Here is a 16867-nt window from a genome sequence, read left to right as displayed (position 1 = left end):
TATGACCTCTATAAATGTACTTCATGTAGGTATAAACAAATTACTTTTAAAGTGTCCTATGTCACAGAGGCATGTCAAGAGCTTTGATTGTTCGGGGAGAGGGGTGAACAAGTGGAAAGTGGGCAGTGGCACATTTTACTCCCCAGCTTTCTGTGATCTATGTCCTGCTTCACAGGACAGCCCCATTATAATTCTACTAGCTGAGTACCCGGCGTTGCCCGGTTGTTCCTTCCTAATCCTTGTTGGGGAGGAAAATAAACAAAGGAGGAAGCTTTTGACTTCACATCCCGTCCTCATATATTGTTGTCATATCCCAACCCCATATCCCGTCGTCCTATCTCGACCTCATATGTCATCCTCACATCTTGTCCTTATATCCCGACCTCCTATCCCGACCTCTTATCTCATCCTCATAGCCTGTCCTCCTATCCTGTCCTCCTATCTCGACCTCCTATCCCGTCCTCATATCTTGATCTCCTATCTTGACCTCCTATCCCTTCTTCCTATCACGACCTCCTATCCCTTCTTCCTATCACAACCTCCTATCCATCCTCATAGCCCGTAATCCTATCCCGACCTCCTATCCCATCCTTCTATCTCGCCCCCCTATCTCGACCTCATATCTCGACCTCCTATCCCGTCCTGATATCTTGACCTCCTATCTCGACCACCTATCCCGTCGTCCTATCTCGACCTCCTATCACGTCCTCATATCCTGACCTCCTATCCCCACCTCCTATCTCGACCTTCTATCCCATCCCCCTATCTCGGCCTCCTATCCCGACCACCTATCACGTCGTCCTATCTCGACCTCCTATCACGACCTCGTATCCCGACCTCCCATCCCGACCCGTAATATGTGTACCAGGTAGAGATGAGCGACCTTACAGTAAATTCGATTCGTCACGAACTTGTCGGCTCGGCAGTTGCTGACTTATCCTGTATAAATTAGTTCAGCTTTCAGGTGCTCCGATGGGCTGGAAAAGGTGGATACAGTCCTAGGAAAGAGTCTCCTAGGACTGTATCCACCTTTTCCAGACCACGGGAGCACCTGAAAGCTGAACTAATTTATGCAGACTAAAGTCATCAACTGTCAAGCCGAGAAGTTCTTGACGAATCGAATTTACTGTAAGTTCGCTCATCTCTAGTACCAGGTATTGAAATATCTCTAGCTGTATGGAAGTTATGTGGGAACATACATTTCCCATTGATTTGCATGGGACTTTAAACAAAAACCCAGACCCTCACAAATGGGGGTAGTTAAGGGTTAAATTAACTATCTTATATTTTAAGTGGACCTATAAGTAACATGTGACCAAGTATTATCGAAATATCTCCAGACGTTTGGAAGTTGTGCAGTAACATATTTCCCATTGACTTGTATGTGACTTTAAACATAAACCCCGCCCCTAGGAAATGGGGGTGAGTAAGGGTTAAATCACCTATGCTATGTTTGTTGTTGACATATAAGTAACATGTGTGCTAAGTTTCATGTTAATATCTTTAGCTGTTTGGACGTGATGCTGGAACATACATACATACATACATACATACACACACACGTTGAGTTTTTTATACATAGATGGGGCCAGCAAGTGAAGCAGGACATAGAATCCCTGCAAGCTGGGAGATTATTTTTTGGCAGAAATGGTAATTTTTCTGTGTTACCTTTGGTTGGAGTCGTTCGGTCATGGTGAGTCCTCTGTGCTAGCCCATATGTTTTTAGTTTTGGAGTAGGAAGTCTTCCTTCAATCACTGACACTGAGGAAACATCAGACTGTTCTTCAAAAGGACTATGCTTTGTATCAACTGCACTATAAAAACATAAAGACAAATTAAATTATTTATAAAAAAGGAATTCATACATTAACATAAACACAAAAGTAGAAGTATATCCACTTTTTTTTTAGTATTTTGTCATTTTAAAGGAAATGAAAAAAATGAAAATCCTTTAACTGCTTCAATTCAGCAGCTTCTATGCATCACTGTATATAGCAAGGTACAAAAGTTGACAACAAAGTGCCACAGCTTTATCTCCAGCCACTGATGCCTTCCCTAAGTGATCATGTTAGATTACGTATATAGCAGTGGCGATTGAGCCATTAAAGTCTTGGAAAGAATTTCACTGCAAATCAGCTTCTGCTGCTTGCTATGTACAGTAAAACACTGAAGCTGTGGAAGCCAAATAGTTAATTATTTTAACAAAAATGTATGACAAAGTATTTTTTTAAAGGCACAAAAACTGCACAAAGCTGCACAAAGCATGCACGAGTACACACTACTGCCTCCGCTCCCTGCTTTTCACTGTTACAGATCTTTTACCTGTGTGGATTATGTACAATAAAGATATTACTATCAAGATTACGTGGTGAGTGCTCCAGATCTTTTGCTTTGCATCTGTTTATGCTATTGGAACTGCTTCATTTCTGTGATTCACCGCTCATCTGAACACAATGCTCAGCTGACCTGTTTCCACATGCAGCATTGGATGGCGTTCACACTATATCCAGTGCCAGGCACTTACCTCACTTTTTAAATAAATATGATGTTTGCTTGAAACCCTATGGGGGAAATTTTGTAACACCTGTGTAGAGGAAGAGTGATGCCGTTGCCCTTAGCAACAACCAGATTGCGTTTTACATTTTTTTTTTTAGAAGTCTTTAAAAAAAAAAAAAAGCCATCTGGATGGTTGCTATTGGCAACCACACCACTTTTCTTTTTCACATATTTTAATACCCGCCCCCCATATTTATAATATTTACATGAATATTTATATTTATTCTGCCTCACATGAGCATGGGTTTTTCAGGACAAGACAAACAAGTAGATCACTGAGGGAGGCCAAGCATCAGACTTTCTCTCAGGAAGTGGATTGCATTTGATGATTGGAGCAGGATACTGGAGGCATTGTGGGAGCCTTGGAGGTAAGTAGAGGTTTATAGGTTTATTTTTTCATATACTGTCCAATGGCCATTGTTTTAATACAACCCCCCCTCACTGGATAACCTCTACAGTCATGGCCGTAAATGTTGGCACCCTGACATTTTTTAAGAAAATGAAGTATTTCTCACAGAAAAGGATTGCAGTGACAAATGTTTTGCTATACACGTTTATTCCCTTTGTGTGTATTGGAACTAAACCAAAAAAGGGAGGAAAAAAAGCAAATTGGACATAATGTCACACCAGCTCCAAATATGGGCAGGACAAAATTATCGGCACCCTTAACTTAATATTTGGTTGTACACCCTTTGGAAAAAATTACTGAAATCAGTCACTTCCTATAACCATCAATAAGCTTCTTACACCTCTCAGCCGGAATGTTGAACAACTCTTCCTTTGCAAACTGCTCCAGGTCTCTTTTATTGTAAGGGCGCCTTTTCCCAAAAGGAATTTTAAGATTTCTCCACAGGTGTTCAATGGGATTTAGATCTGAACTCTTTGCTGGCCACTTCAGAACTCTCCAGTGCTTTGTTACCATGCACTTCTGGGTGCTTTTTGACATATGTTTGGGGTCATTGTCCTGCTGGAAGACCCAAGATCTCTGACGCAAACCCAGCTTTCTGACACCGGGCTGTACAGTGCGACCCAAAATCCGTTGGTAATCCTCAGATTTCATGATGCCTTGCACACATTCAAGGCACCCAGTGCCAGAGGCAGCAAAACAACCCCCAAAACATCATTGAACCTCCACCATATTTCACTGTAGGTACTGTGTTCTTTTCTTTGTAGGCATCATTCCGTTTTTGGTAAACAGTAGAATGATGTGCTTTACCAAAAAGCTCTATCTTGGTCTCATCTGTCCACAAGACGTTTTCCATGAAGGATTTTGGCTTACTCAAGTTAATTTTGGCAAAATGTAGTCTTGCTTTTTTATGTCTCTGTATCAGCAGTGGGGTCCTCCTGGGTCTGCCATAGCGTTTCATTTCATTTAAATGTCGATGGGCAGTTCGCGCTGACACTGATGCACCCTGAGCCTGCAGGACAGCTTGAATATCTTTGGAACTTGTTTGGGGCTGCTTATCCACCATCCGGACTATCCTGCATTGACATCTTTCATAAATTTTTCTCTTCCGTCCACGCCCAGGAAGATTAGCTACAGTGCCATGGGTTGCAAACTTCTTGATAATGTTGCGCACTGTGGACAAAGGCAAATCTAGATCTCTGGAGATGGACTTGTAACCTTGAGATTGTAATTTTTCCACAATTTTGGTTCTCAAGTCCTTATACAGTTCTCTTCTCCTCTTTCTGTTGTCCATGCTTAGTGTGGCACACACAGAAACACAATGCAAAGACTAAGTGAACTTCTCTCCTTTTTATCTGCTTTCAGGTGTGATTTTTATATTGCCCACACCTGTTACTTGCCCCAGGTAAATTTAAAGGAGCATCACATGCTTGAAACAATTTTATTTTTTTATAATTTCGAAAGGGTGCCAATAATTGTGTCCAGCCCATTTATGGAGTTTGGTGTGACATTATGTCCAATTTGCTTTTTTCCTCCTTTTTTGGTTTAGTTCCAATACACACAAAGGGAATAAACACGTGTATAGCAAAACATGTGTTACTGCAATCCTTTTCTGTGAAAAATACTTCATTTTCTTGAAACATTTCAGGGGTGCCAACATTTACAGCAATGACTGTATAAGGCTAGATTTCCACTTGGTTTTTTTTTAACACCAAAAAAAACGCCAGCAAACACGCCAGAAAAACTGCCACAGTTTTTCTGGTGTTTTTCCTGGTGTGTGGAAACAGCCAGTTTTGTCCCCTGTGGCAGTTTTCTCACTGTCTTCAGGTACCACTCTGTGGGTCGGATGTTGAGTGTAAGGAGATGAGGAATGATGTACGGCATCACTACTCACCTCACCTGGCCGTATAGTATACAGGGTGCATAGTGTACCCGTGTATACTATACAGGAGCCGGGAATCCTGTCACCAGACTGACAGGACTTCCTGCTCCTATAACCCCTTTGGGTGGTATACAGTATATACAGCTATCTATAGATAGCTGTACATAGTGTATACAGAACACGAGGTCCACTTACCTTCCTCGCTCCCTGTCCCCGTCGGGTCTGTGTAGCTCCGCCCCCTAGTGATGACATCATTAGGGGGCGGGGCTACAGACAGGAGTCAGGCTAGTAAGGCTCTGTGAGGCTCTGTTCACATTGTCCATTTTGTATAATGTGAACAGACCCTTCTGGCAGTGTTCTCCCTGACGGGGAGACTCCAGCTGTTGCTAAACTGCAACTCCCAGCATGCCCAGACAACCAAATGCTGTCTGGGCATGCTGGGAGTTTTAGTTTTGCACCAATTGGAGGCTCCCTGTTTGGGAAGACATTGCATTATGGGCGCTTTCCCCAACGGACAGCGCCAAAAATGTTACTTTTTTCTTCTCGTTTCAGATCCGTATATGCAGAGGATTACAGTGGATTCGATGGATTACGGTGGATGAACTGGATTTTTTAAATTTTAATAAAATGGTTAACGAGGGCTGTGGGGGAGTGTTTTTTTAAAATAAAATAATTTTTCTAATGTGTTGTCTTTTTTTTTTATTGAATTTTCAGGCTTAGTAGTGGAAGCTGGTCTTATTGACGGAATTCATTACTAAGCCAGGGCTTAGCTTTAGCCCCAAAAACAGCTAGTGCTAACCCCCAATTATTACCCCGGTACCCACCGCCACAGGGGTTTCGGGAAGAGCCGGTACCAACAGGCCCGAAGCATCAAAAATGGCGCTCCTGGGCCTAGGCGGTAACAGGCTGCCGTTATTTAGGCTGGGGAGGGCCAGTAACAATGGTCCTCGCCCACTCTGGTAAACGTCAGGTTGTTACTGCTTGGTTGGTATCTGGCTGAGAATAAAAATATGGGGAACCCTATGCGTTTTTTTTTTTTAAAACAAATAAATAAAATAAAACGCATAGGCTTCGCTGTCTTTTTATTCTCAGCCAGATACCAACCAATCAGCAACAGCCTGACGTTACCAGGGTGGGCGAGGACCATTGTTACTGGCCCTCCCCAGAATAAATAATGCCAGCCTGTTACCACCTAGGACCAGGAGCACCATTTTTGACGCTCTGGGCCTGTTAGAACTGACTCTTCCCGGAACCCCTGTGGCGGTGGGTAACGGGGTAATAATTGGGGGATAGCGCTAGCTGTTTTTGGGGCTAACCCTAAGCCCTGGCTTAGTAATGGATTCCGCCAATAAGACCGGCTTCCACTACTAAGCCTGAAAATTCAATAAAAAAAAAAGACAACACATTAGAAAAATTATTTTATTTTAAAAAACACTCCCCCACAGCCCTCGTTAACCATTTTATTAAAATTTAAAAAATCCAGTTCATCCTTCGTAATCCATTGAATCCGCCGTAATCCTTGGCATACATGGTTCTGAAACGAGAAGAAAAAAGAAACACAAAAAATGAGTTAGAAGATTTTTGGGGCTGATAATGCTATGTCTTCCTAAACAGAGAGCCTCCAATTGTTGCAAAACTAAAACTCCCAGCATGCCCAGACAGTCTTTTGCTGTCTGGGCATGCTGGGAGTTGTTTAGCAACAGCTGGAGTCTCCCTATCTGGGAAGACACTGCCAGAAGGGTCTGTTCACATTATACAAAACGGACAGATGTGAACAGAGCCTCACAGAGCCTTACTAGCCTGGCTCCCATCTGTAGCTCCGCCCCCTAATAACGTCATCACTAAGGGGCAGAGCTACACGGACCCAGCCGATACTGGAGGGAAGTAAGTGGACTTTGTCTTCTGTATACACTATATACAGCTATCTATAGATAGCTGTATATAGTGTATACTGCCCAAAGGTATAACCTACACTGTCCAGCAGAGTAAGTTAACTTTTTCCTTGCTGGGCTGGCACATAGCGCACAGCTCAGCAAGGGGTTAAGTGAGTCAGCAATGTGTATACTGTATAAACACTGCAGGCTCACTGTAAATTCTTGCTGGGCAGAAGATATACGATGTATATCTACTGCTCAGCATCAGCTGTTCTCCCGGCTCTGTAGCCGTGGGTACAGCTGATCCAGACATTCACTTCAGGAGGTTCGCAGCAGGTGTCAGGAGAAGTGACATGCGCTGTGATCTGTCTCTTACTGTAGGTACTACTGCTCCCAACATGGAGCACACTCTGCTCCATGCTGGGAGCTGTAGCACCTGCATTAATAGACAGATCGCAGCGAGTATAACTACTGACACCCACTGTGATCCTCCTGTATAATGTATAGATGCAGCCGGCCGCTCTTCTATGGTCCCCTGCACTGCTGTATATATACACCTATTCATATTTCTCACAGAGTTGTGATTGGCTGGAAACATCTGGCCAATCACAGCTCTCTGTGGAAAATATGAATACGTGTATATATATACGGCAGTGCAGGGACCACAGAAGAGCAGCCGTATCTATACATCATACAGGAGGATTGCAACAGACCCTGGCGATCTTTCCATTTGTACAGGTAACTACTACTCCCATCATGGAACAGTGTGTTCCATGCTGGGAGGAGTAGTACTACCTAAAAAAAAAAAAATTTTTAAAAGTGAAAAACACACACACACAGCCCAGTAGAGGGCTCAGAAGCGAAGGAGCGACAAGGGGATTTTGGAGAGTACGTTTTTCTGAAATGGTTTTTTGGGGGCATGTTGCATTTAGGAAGCCCCTATGGTGCCAAAACAGCAAAAAAAAAAAAAAAACATGGCATACCATTTTGGAAACTAGACCCCTTGAGGAATGTAACAAGGAATTAAGTGAGCCTTAATACCCCCCACAGGTGTTTCATGACTTTTGCATATGTAAAAAAAATAATAATAATTTTCACTAAAATGTGTGTTTCCCCCCAAATTTCACATTTTTGCAAGGGTTAATAGCAGAAAACACTCCCCAAAATGTGTAACCCTATCTCTTCTGAGTATGGAGGTACCCCATAAGTTGACCTGAAGTGCATTATGGGCGAACTACAATGCTCAGAAGAGAAGGAGTCACATTTGGCTTTTTGAGAGCAAATTTTGCTCGGGGGGCATGTCGCATTTAGGAAGCCCCTATGGTGCCAGGACAGCAAAAAAAACGACATGGCATACCATTTTGGAAACTAGACTCCTTGAGGAACGTAACAAGGGATAAAGTGAACCTTAATACCCCACAGGTGTTTCACGACTTTTGCATATGTAAAAAAAAAAATTTTTTTTTTACCAAAAATGCTTGGTTTAGCAAAAATTTTACATTTTTAAAAAAGGTAATAGCAGAAAATACCCCCCAACATTTGAAGCCCAATTTCTCCCGATTCAGAAGACACCCAATATGGGGATGAAAAGTGCTCTGCTGGCGCACTACAGGTCTCAGAAGAGAAGGAGTCACATTTGGCTTTTTGGAAGCAAATTTTGCTCTGGGGGCATGCCGCATTTAGGAAGCACCTATGGTGCCAGGACAGAAAAAAAAAAACACATGGCATACCATTTTGGAAACTAGACCCCTTGGGGAACGTAACAAAGGGTAAAGTGAACCTTAATACCCCACAGGTGTTTCACGACTTTTGCATATGTAAAAAAATATATATATTTTTTACACTAAAATGCTTGTTTTCCCCCAAATTTTACATTTTTACAAGGGATAATAGCAGAAAATACCCCCCAAAATTTGTAACCCCATCTCTTCTGAGTATGGAAATACCCAATAAGTGGACGTGAAGTGCACTGGGGGCGAACTACACTGGGAGCATCATTGAGCTTTTGGAGAGAGAATTTGGCCATGTGCATTTCCAAAGCCCCCCCGTGGTGCCAGAACAGTGGACCCCCCCACATGTGACCCCATTTTTAAAACTACACCCCTCACGGAAGGTAATAAGGGGTGTAGGGAGAATTTACACCCCATTGGCATTTGACGGATCTTTGGAACAGTGGGCTGTGCAAATTAAAAATTTTATTTTTCATTTTCACAGACCCCTGTTTCAAAGATCTGTCAGACACCTGTGGGGTGTAAATGCTCACTTTACCCCTTGTTACATTCCGTGAGGGGTGTAGTTTCCAAAATGGGGTCACATGTGGGTATTTATTGTTTTGCACTTATGTCAGAACCGCTGTAAAATCAGCCACCCCTGTGCAAATCACCAATTTAGATCTCAAATTTACATGGTGCACTCTCCCTTCTGAGCCTTGTTGTGCGTCCCCAGAACACTTTGCGCCCACATATGGGGTATCTCCGTCCTCAGGAGAAATTGCGTTACAAATTTTGGAGGCTTTTTTTCTTTTACCGCTTGTGAAATTTTAAAGTATGGGGCAACACCAGTATGTTAGTGTACAAAAATGTTTTTTTTTTTACACTAACATGCTGGTGTAGACCCCAACTTTACCTTTTCATAAGGGGTAAAAGGAGAAAAAGCCCCCCAAAATTTGTTAGGCAATTTCTCCTGAGTACGGCGATACCCCATATGTGGCCCTAAACTGTTGCCTTGAAATACGACAGGGCTTCAAAGTGAGAGCGCCATGCGCATTTGAGGCCTAAATTAGGGATTTGCATAGGGGTGGACATAGGGGTATTCTACACCAGTGATTCTCAAACAGGGTGCCTCCAGCTGTTGCTAAACTCCCAGCATGCTTGGACAGTCAATGGCTGTCCGGAAATGCTGGGAGTTTTTGTTTTGCAACAGCTGGAGGCTCCGTTTTGGAAACACTGCTGTAGGATACGTTTTTCATTTTTATTGGGGGGGGAAGGGGTGGTGGTGGGGGGGGCAGTGTACGTGTGTATATGTAGTGTTTTACTCTTTATTTTATGTTAGTGTAGTGTAGTATTTTTAGGTTACATTCACACTGACGGTGGATTACACTGAGTCTCCCGCTAGGAGTTTGAGCTGCGGCTGCTGCAGCTCAAGCTTGAAGCAGGGAACTCACTGTAATCCGCTGCCAGTGTGAATGTAACCTGTACATTCACATGGGAGGGGGGGGGGGGGGGCAAAACTACAACTCCCAGCATGCACTGACAGAACGTGCATGCTGGGAGTTGTAGTTTTGCAACAGCTGGAGGCACACTGGTTGGAAAATACTGAGTTAGGTAATAGAACCTATTACCTAACTCGGTATTTCCCAACCAGTGTGCCTCCAGCTGTTGCAGAACTACAACTCTCAGCATGTACTGATTGCCAAAGGGAATGCTGGGAGATGTAGTTATGCAACAGCTGGAGGCACGCAAGTACAACTCCCAGCATGCCGAGACAGCCATTTGCTGTTCCTGAATGCTGGGAGTTGTAGTTTTGCAAGATTTAGAGGGGTTCAGGCTGGAGATCACTGACAGTGGTCTCTAAACTGTGGCCCTCCAGATGTTGCAAAACTACAAATCTCAGCATGCTAAGACAGCAAACTGCTGTCTGGGCATGCTGGGAGTTGTAGTTTTGTAATATCTGGAGGGCTACAGTTTAGAGACCACTGTCAGTGATCTCCAGCCTGAATCCCTCTAAATCTTGCAAAACTACAACTCCCAGCATGCCAACACAGCAAACAGCTGTCAAGGCATGGTGGGAGTTGTAGTTTTGCAACATCTGGAGGGCGACAGTTTAGAGACCACTCTCTAAACTGTCGCCCTGCAGATGTTGCTAGGCAACAGACTCCCGGACACGCGGCGTCATACTCCACTCCAACCGCCGCCGTGATCACAGCCTCCGCCGGGAAAGTGACCGCCGCTACGGCCGCAGCCACTGCTACACGGTTCCCCCCGCTGTGCCCGGACACCGATGGGTGGGCATAGCGGGGGGAACCGAACTTTAACCCCCCCGCCCCCAGTCTGCTATTGGTCGGCCGCTCCGCCGATCAATAGCAGGGATAGGAGGGGTGGCAACCCTGCCACCTCACTCCTATCTCTTCAAGGGGGATCGAGGGTGTCTTGGACACCCCCGATCCCCCTTATTTTATCGCGGCGCCGCTGTTGATGGGCAGGGGGAGAGCGCTCCCCCTGCAAACACCGTAGATGCCGTGATCAGAACTGATCACGGCATCTATGGGGTTAATGCTGCCGGGACCGGCGCGATCGCGGCCCCGGCAGCTGCGGTGGGACTCCGGCTGTGATTGACAGCTGAGTCCCACCCGCGATTTCCTGCGCTGCCCGCGGCAGAGCAGGAGATCGCTTGGATGTATGCATATGTCCATTTGCGCGAACGTATAATTCGCCTGGACGTATGCATACGTCCAATAGCGGGAAGGGGTTAATAAAAAGGTATCTCCATCACTTTTTTGGATCGCTAAAGTCCAAAAAGGAAAAAAAACGCCTGAAAAAACGCCAAAGTTAAAACCCACATGGCATTTGTCTTGGCGTTTTTTCACTCCCATAGACTTCTATAGGAGAAAAACGCCAAGATTTTCCCGAAAAATGCCAAAATCTCGACAAGAGAGCCAAGGAGCCCAAAAAACACCAAAAGGATTAAAAAAAAGCCAAACTGAAAAACGCCAAGTGGATTTGGCATTTTGCAGTTCCCTATTGTTCCCTATGAGGCAGAATGGGCATTTTTATAGGTGTTTTTGACAAAAAAAAAAACCTAGTCTAAGTGTTTATTGTAAATGAATATTTTACATTGTTTATGCCATATAAAATACTACATACATAAATAAAAATGATATCTTTTATTATAACATGACAATAAAAAAGTCTATAGTTGTATGATATCTATAAGACAAAGTCAGTTAAGAACATCTTTACTATAATAGTTTCTATGAAGCAAAATGTTAAAGGAAGTGAGCTGTAGGCTACTTCACTTTACTATTTCTACTGAGTAATAAGCTACCGAAAAAAAGAAGTAAGAAACTCTCATTTGTCTCATTTGTCAGAAGTAAGAAACATCATTCCGAATACCTAATACCTATCTAAAACACCTAGAAACAAGAAAAAACTACTGTAGAGTTCTGTGGTCAGAAGGGCTGCTCCTCTACGTATCATGGAGAATACTGACCTCACCTCTTGCCAACCAAAGAAACCTGGAACTCTTTAAAAAAAAAACTCCAGATTCCTTATGAAACTAAAACAGCGATTGTGGCTAGAAGACCTGTTCCGCTACGTGTTATGGTGAATGCTGAGATCACAACTTCCTGCTGAGTCACCTCTCTGTCTACTCTGTGTTGTGCTCTACGCTGTGATACTGGCTATGCATAGTAACACTGATACTGGCAAATGAAAGGTTACAGCTATGGTGATTGTTGGAAAGTGTGAGAAGGATTGCAGAATGCCCTTTGGCTTTCCTTAGTGAAGGAAAATTCATTTATTAATTCCACTAACTAAATCATAAGGCAGTGTCACAGAAAAGCCCTCTCCACCACAGTGATGTGGGTGCAATTGAAATGGGTGAACACTACTTTAGTGCTGAATATCAAACCCCTTACTCATTGCTACACAGTGAACATAATGAAATGTGGGTGATAAGTCCCAACATCACACACAACGTACTCACTGGTATTAACTGCACAGTATCGGGTGACATAGAAAAGTCACAACTTATACTCTACAAAAATGCTTATTTTTCTTAAAGGGGTACTCCGCCCCTAGACCTCTTATCCCCTATCCAAAGGATAGGAGATGAGATGTCTGATCGTGGGGGTCCTACCGCTGGGACCCCCGCGATCTTTGTACAGCACCTGGCGTTCGTTTAGAACGCTGGGTGTGTGAAGCTGGGGTCGTGAGGTCACGGCCACGCTCCTCAATGCAAAGTCTATGGGAGGGGGCGTGGCGGCCACCACGCCACCTCCCATAGACTTGCATTGAGGGGGTGTGGTGTGAGAAAAACTTGTCTGCAGAAACCCAGCAACAATGATAAAAATTACTTGTTAATTTCTTACTCTTTAAAAAGATGTTAAGGGATCTTATCCAAAAACTTTCTTGGATTTTTGGTGTATATGTTATAGGGGAATTTATCAAGGTTTGCATGCTAGTTTTATGATGTAAGAAAGTTAAAGTTAAAAAAATGTTATGCACGCCCTATTTTGCTTAAAAATCTGTGAGTTTTATTTTTTGTGCTTTAGTCACCTCTGCACCTTCTCAGCCAAATGGACATGGTTTAAAGGAAAGCTCATGAGCATCAACTGCAATAACCTATTGGTATAGGCTTGTAGTGCGGGTGGCGCTGATGAAGGTACTTACAAATTGCTTATCTTTGCTTCCATTCCTCCGATATTTCCAGTTTTCTAGATATGTGAATGAAGGAGCTTGGTGCCTGCAGGGCTGGTATTCTCATAATAATGCCCTCCTCCCCTGTGATGAGCCTCCTACATTGCAGAACAGAGCTCCACTCTGCATTCCTCTCCTTTGCTTTAAAATCTCTCTAGACTTACAAGATATAGGGGTTCTATTTGGTTGAATATATGTACTTATCACTAAATAGTCAGATGGACTTCATTGCAAAATTGGGTGTAAATGCTAGGCAATGGAGCATTGTTCACAGTCAACTACTCCTTTCTTGTGGCACACTAAGTTACTTTTCTTTACTACTGTACATTGAGCGGTGATGCATATAGTATTGTATGCATTGCTGCTCACCCCTCATACCCAGCCTGGAAGGATACAGTGTGCTACGCTATCAAAATATAGTACAGTACTGTCATGTTCATGATGGGAGTACTACATATGTACACTGTCCCACACCATCTTTTGAGTAAACGGTCATCATATGCACCTGTAAAATTCTCCCAAAATACAAGTATAATGTGTTCATAGACATCAACAGACAAACTTAGACCAAAATAATTTCTATTTGGCTTATGTTTATCCAGCACATGTTAGAAATTCCACAGCCTGAACTGCATTGACTACACTTTTCAATACAAGTGTGTATGACAGTATATTTTTCAACTGGAATAAATGGAATAACTTCTTCATTCGGGATCACCATTAAAATGTAGTGAAAATGGTATGAACCTTGATTAAATAGCACTGCACTGTCACTCATCCATACCACACAACATACAAGCAAATATACATTGGAAACACAACCAATAAAAACCTACTTCTGTGTACTTCTTTTTCCATTGTTGTTTTTAAAGGGCTTTTCTGTTGTGTTTTTTTCGTCTTCATGGTCTCCCTCTCCATTCTCATCAGGTTTCTCCTCAATCTGCAAATGTTCTATGTTTTCCATTGGTGCTGCATCTTCTTCATCATCGTATTCATCCCAGACTAATTTCCTTCTAACTGGTAGAGTGGGAGAATCTGAAACCCCTAGATTCCCAGTATCTGATGGCATTTTGATTTTTGCTGGTGATCGTTGGAACTTTTCTTTCATCGAAGATTTCTGCAATCTATATAACCATTGCAAAATTAATGTAAGAATATAATTATAAAAATGTATGATAATGATAATAAAATATTTTTGTCTCATATCTATATAAGCCAGTATATATCACATTTATTAAAGGAATATACTTCAGATTCAATTATTCAATTGAATAGGTTAAAACTGGTAGGTGTGCAACAGCTGGGATCACTAAAACAGGGGATCTCAATCATCCCCTATTTGAACACCTTTGTTCTTGGTCATTGCATTAGACTAACTTTGAACCGGCACCCGTTGTTGGAAACCGTATGGGCAGCAAATAAGTGGGCTTTTAGATGGATAAAAAACTGCCCAGTAAGAGCACCAATTAACTATATAAAAGGTCATTGGTGTTTGTTTAAAGGACCATTTACATAGGTTGAATGACCAAACAAACAAACATTGGATTGTGCATGGAGCTGTCCACTTCCTTTAGCACATCCCCTGCTTATATTGATTGTGTTAGTCAGTTGTCTGCTCCCAGAGACATCGGCAGAAAATATACACAAAATTGCATTGTTTCCCCAACTTGTGCCAATAAAGTGTGAATGCCCATTATATGAATACACTACAACATTGAGGTAGGTTTAAAGGACAATCCCATCCTATCCAATGGAAATGTAAGGGGTGTTAATCTCTGTGATATATAGTACTCTATTTGTGAATTCATATTTTATACGGTTAGGTTTGTATGCAGTTAGAGCTGTCAATTACTATTCTTGGGTAGGAAAAGTAGGACTCAAAGGCTTTCTTTATGGGCCCAGTATTAAACATGAAAATACTCAGTCAAATCATAAAATAATAAATTAGCTATATTAAAAGTAGCGATAATATAAAACTTACCCAGCCAGATCTAGAGCTTTAATATTCCTGCTTAGATCTTCCTCACTGCTAGAGTTTGTAGATATCTCCCACAGTCTGTTGTTATTAGAGATTATCTGATTGAGGTGCTCGCGGGAGAAGTGTGTTCCCTGTGCACGACGTCTATAGTACTCAGCTTTTTCTCGTAATTCTCTTACCTAGTTACATTAAAAACAGTTAGATGATAATCTTCTTTCACATATAAATAACTTGCTTTTACGATACTTAAAAATATGAAGTTATATGTGCAACGTATAATTAAAAATAAGGAATTAAACATGAATGTAAAAAAGCATAATAGCAAACAATGTATAAACCCTTTTTTTTATTTTTTTTTTTATTAAACCTTTCATGCACCATGTCATACATTTTAGGAAGCTAATATAGAGCAAAAAGTCCAGCTCTCCCTCTGTTACCCAAAGCGTCTCGGACCGGAATGAACCACTTCCATACAATATCGATCAGACAAACAGAATGGTCCAGTGCTTTGTTCTGTAAAATAGCGAGGATTTTATTCAATAGATACAGGTACAAACATTGTGACGCGTTTCAGCTGCTAGTTCACAGCCTTAGTCATACAAAAGATAAAACACACTGAGAATTCTTAAATAGGGAGGGAAGAGGAGAAGTCATCAATCAAATAGCACATTGCACCTGTTATAAGTGAGTAACCTCCTCCACTTCTCAACCCTTTTGTGTGACACTCCTACTTAGAAACATAGTAGAAAAAATACATATTCAATATAACACAGTTCACACATTAAAATAAAAACGCATAAGGTTAACGGATAAGATCCCACCTTATATGAAAGGACGACATCACCTTCTGAATACCGTATATACTCGAGTATAAGCCGACCCGAGTATAAGCCGAGGCCCCTAATTTCACCACAAAATCCCAGGAAAAGTTATTGACTCGAGTATAAGCCTAGGGTGGGAAATACATCATCCCCCCCCCCTGTCATCATCCAGACCCCCGTCATTAACATCCTCATCATCATCACTCTGTCATCATCCCCTTGTCATCATCCCACACCCCCCCTTCATCATCCCCTTGTCATCATCCCCACCCCCCTTCATCATCCCCTTGTCATCATCCCACACACCCCCCTTCATCATCCCCTTGTCATCATCCCCACCCCCCTTCATCATCCCCTTGTCATCATCCCACACCCCCCCTTCATCATCCCCTTGTCATCATCCCCACCCCCCTTCATCATCCCCTTGTCATCATCCCACACCCCCCCCCCCTTCATCATCCTCTTGTCATCATCCGCCCTCAGTGGTCTTCAACCTGCGGACCTCCAGAGGTTTCAAAACTACAACTCCCAGCAAGCCCGGGCAGCCATCGGCTGTCCGGGCTTGCTGGGAGTTGTAGATTTGAAACCTCTGGAGGTCCGCAGGTTGAAGACCACTGCGGGTGGAGAGTTCACTCGAGTATAAGCCAAGGGGGGTGTTTTCAGCACGAAAAATCGTGCTGAAAAACTCGGCTTATACTCGAGTATATACGGTAGTAATGAACACAAACATGGAAAAAACTACAATGACTTACACCCATTATCAAAAAGATATTACAAAATGTAGTAATGTGTGTTCAAAATCAGAAAGTGGCGTCAAACTCCAAACAAGAACATATTTCGACTGTAACTAGTAGCGACTAGAAAAAGTAAATAGGACCAACTCCATTGTACTATATAATATATAAATAATAAATTAGTAATATATATATAAAAT

The 16867-nt window shown here is 42.6% G+C and overlaps 1 protein-coding gene across 3 annotated transcripts in view; it reads right to left on the bottom strand.

Annotated features, from left to right (window-relative positions):
* The window catches only part of MDM1 (Mdm1 nuclear protein), a 51868-nt gene that overhangs the window by 12068 nt on the left and 22933 nt on the right, over nucleotides 1-16867 (bottom strand). For all 3 annotated transcript variants that reach the window (XM_056574194.1, XM_056574192.1, XM_056574193.1), the window contains 3 exons: nucleotides 15116-15291; nucleotides 13971-14258; nucleotides 1669-1814 (listed from right to left, as the gene is read on the bottom strand). In XM_056574194.1, coding sequence (XP_056430169.1) covers nucleotides 1669-1814; nucleotides 13971-14258; nucleotides 15116-15291 — 610 coding nt within the window. The remainder of the gene's footprint in view (nucleotides 1-1668; nucleotides 1815-13970; nucleotides 14259-15115; nucleotides 15292-16867) is intronic.

Source organism: Hyla sarda, chromosome 4, assembly GCF_029499605.1.
Source record: "Hyla sarda isolate aHylSar1 chromosome 4, aHylSar1.hap1, whole genome shotgun sequence".
Taxonomy (NCBI): Eukaryota; Metazoa; Chordata; class Amphibia; order Anura; family Hylidae; genus Hyla; species Hyla sarda.
This window is presented reverse-complemented; position numbering and strand designations above follow the sequence as displayed.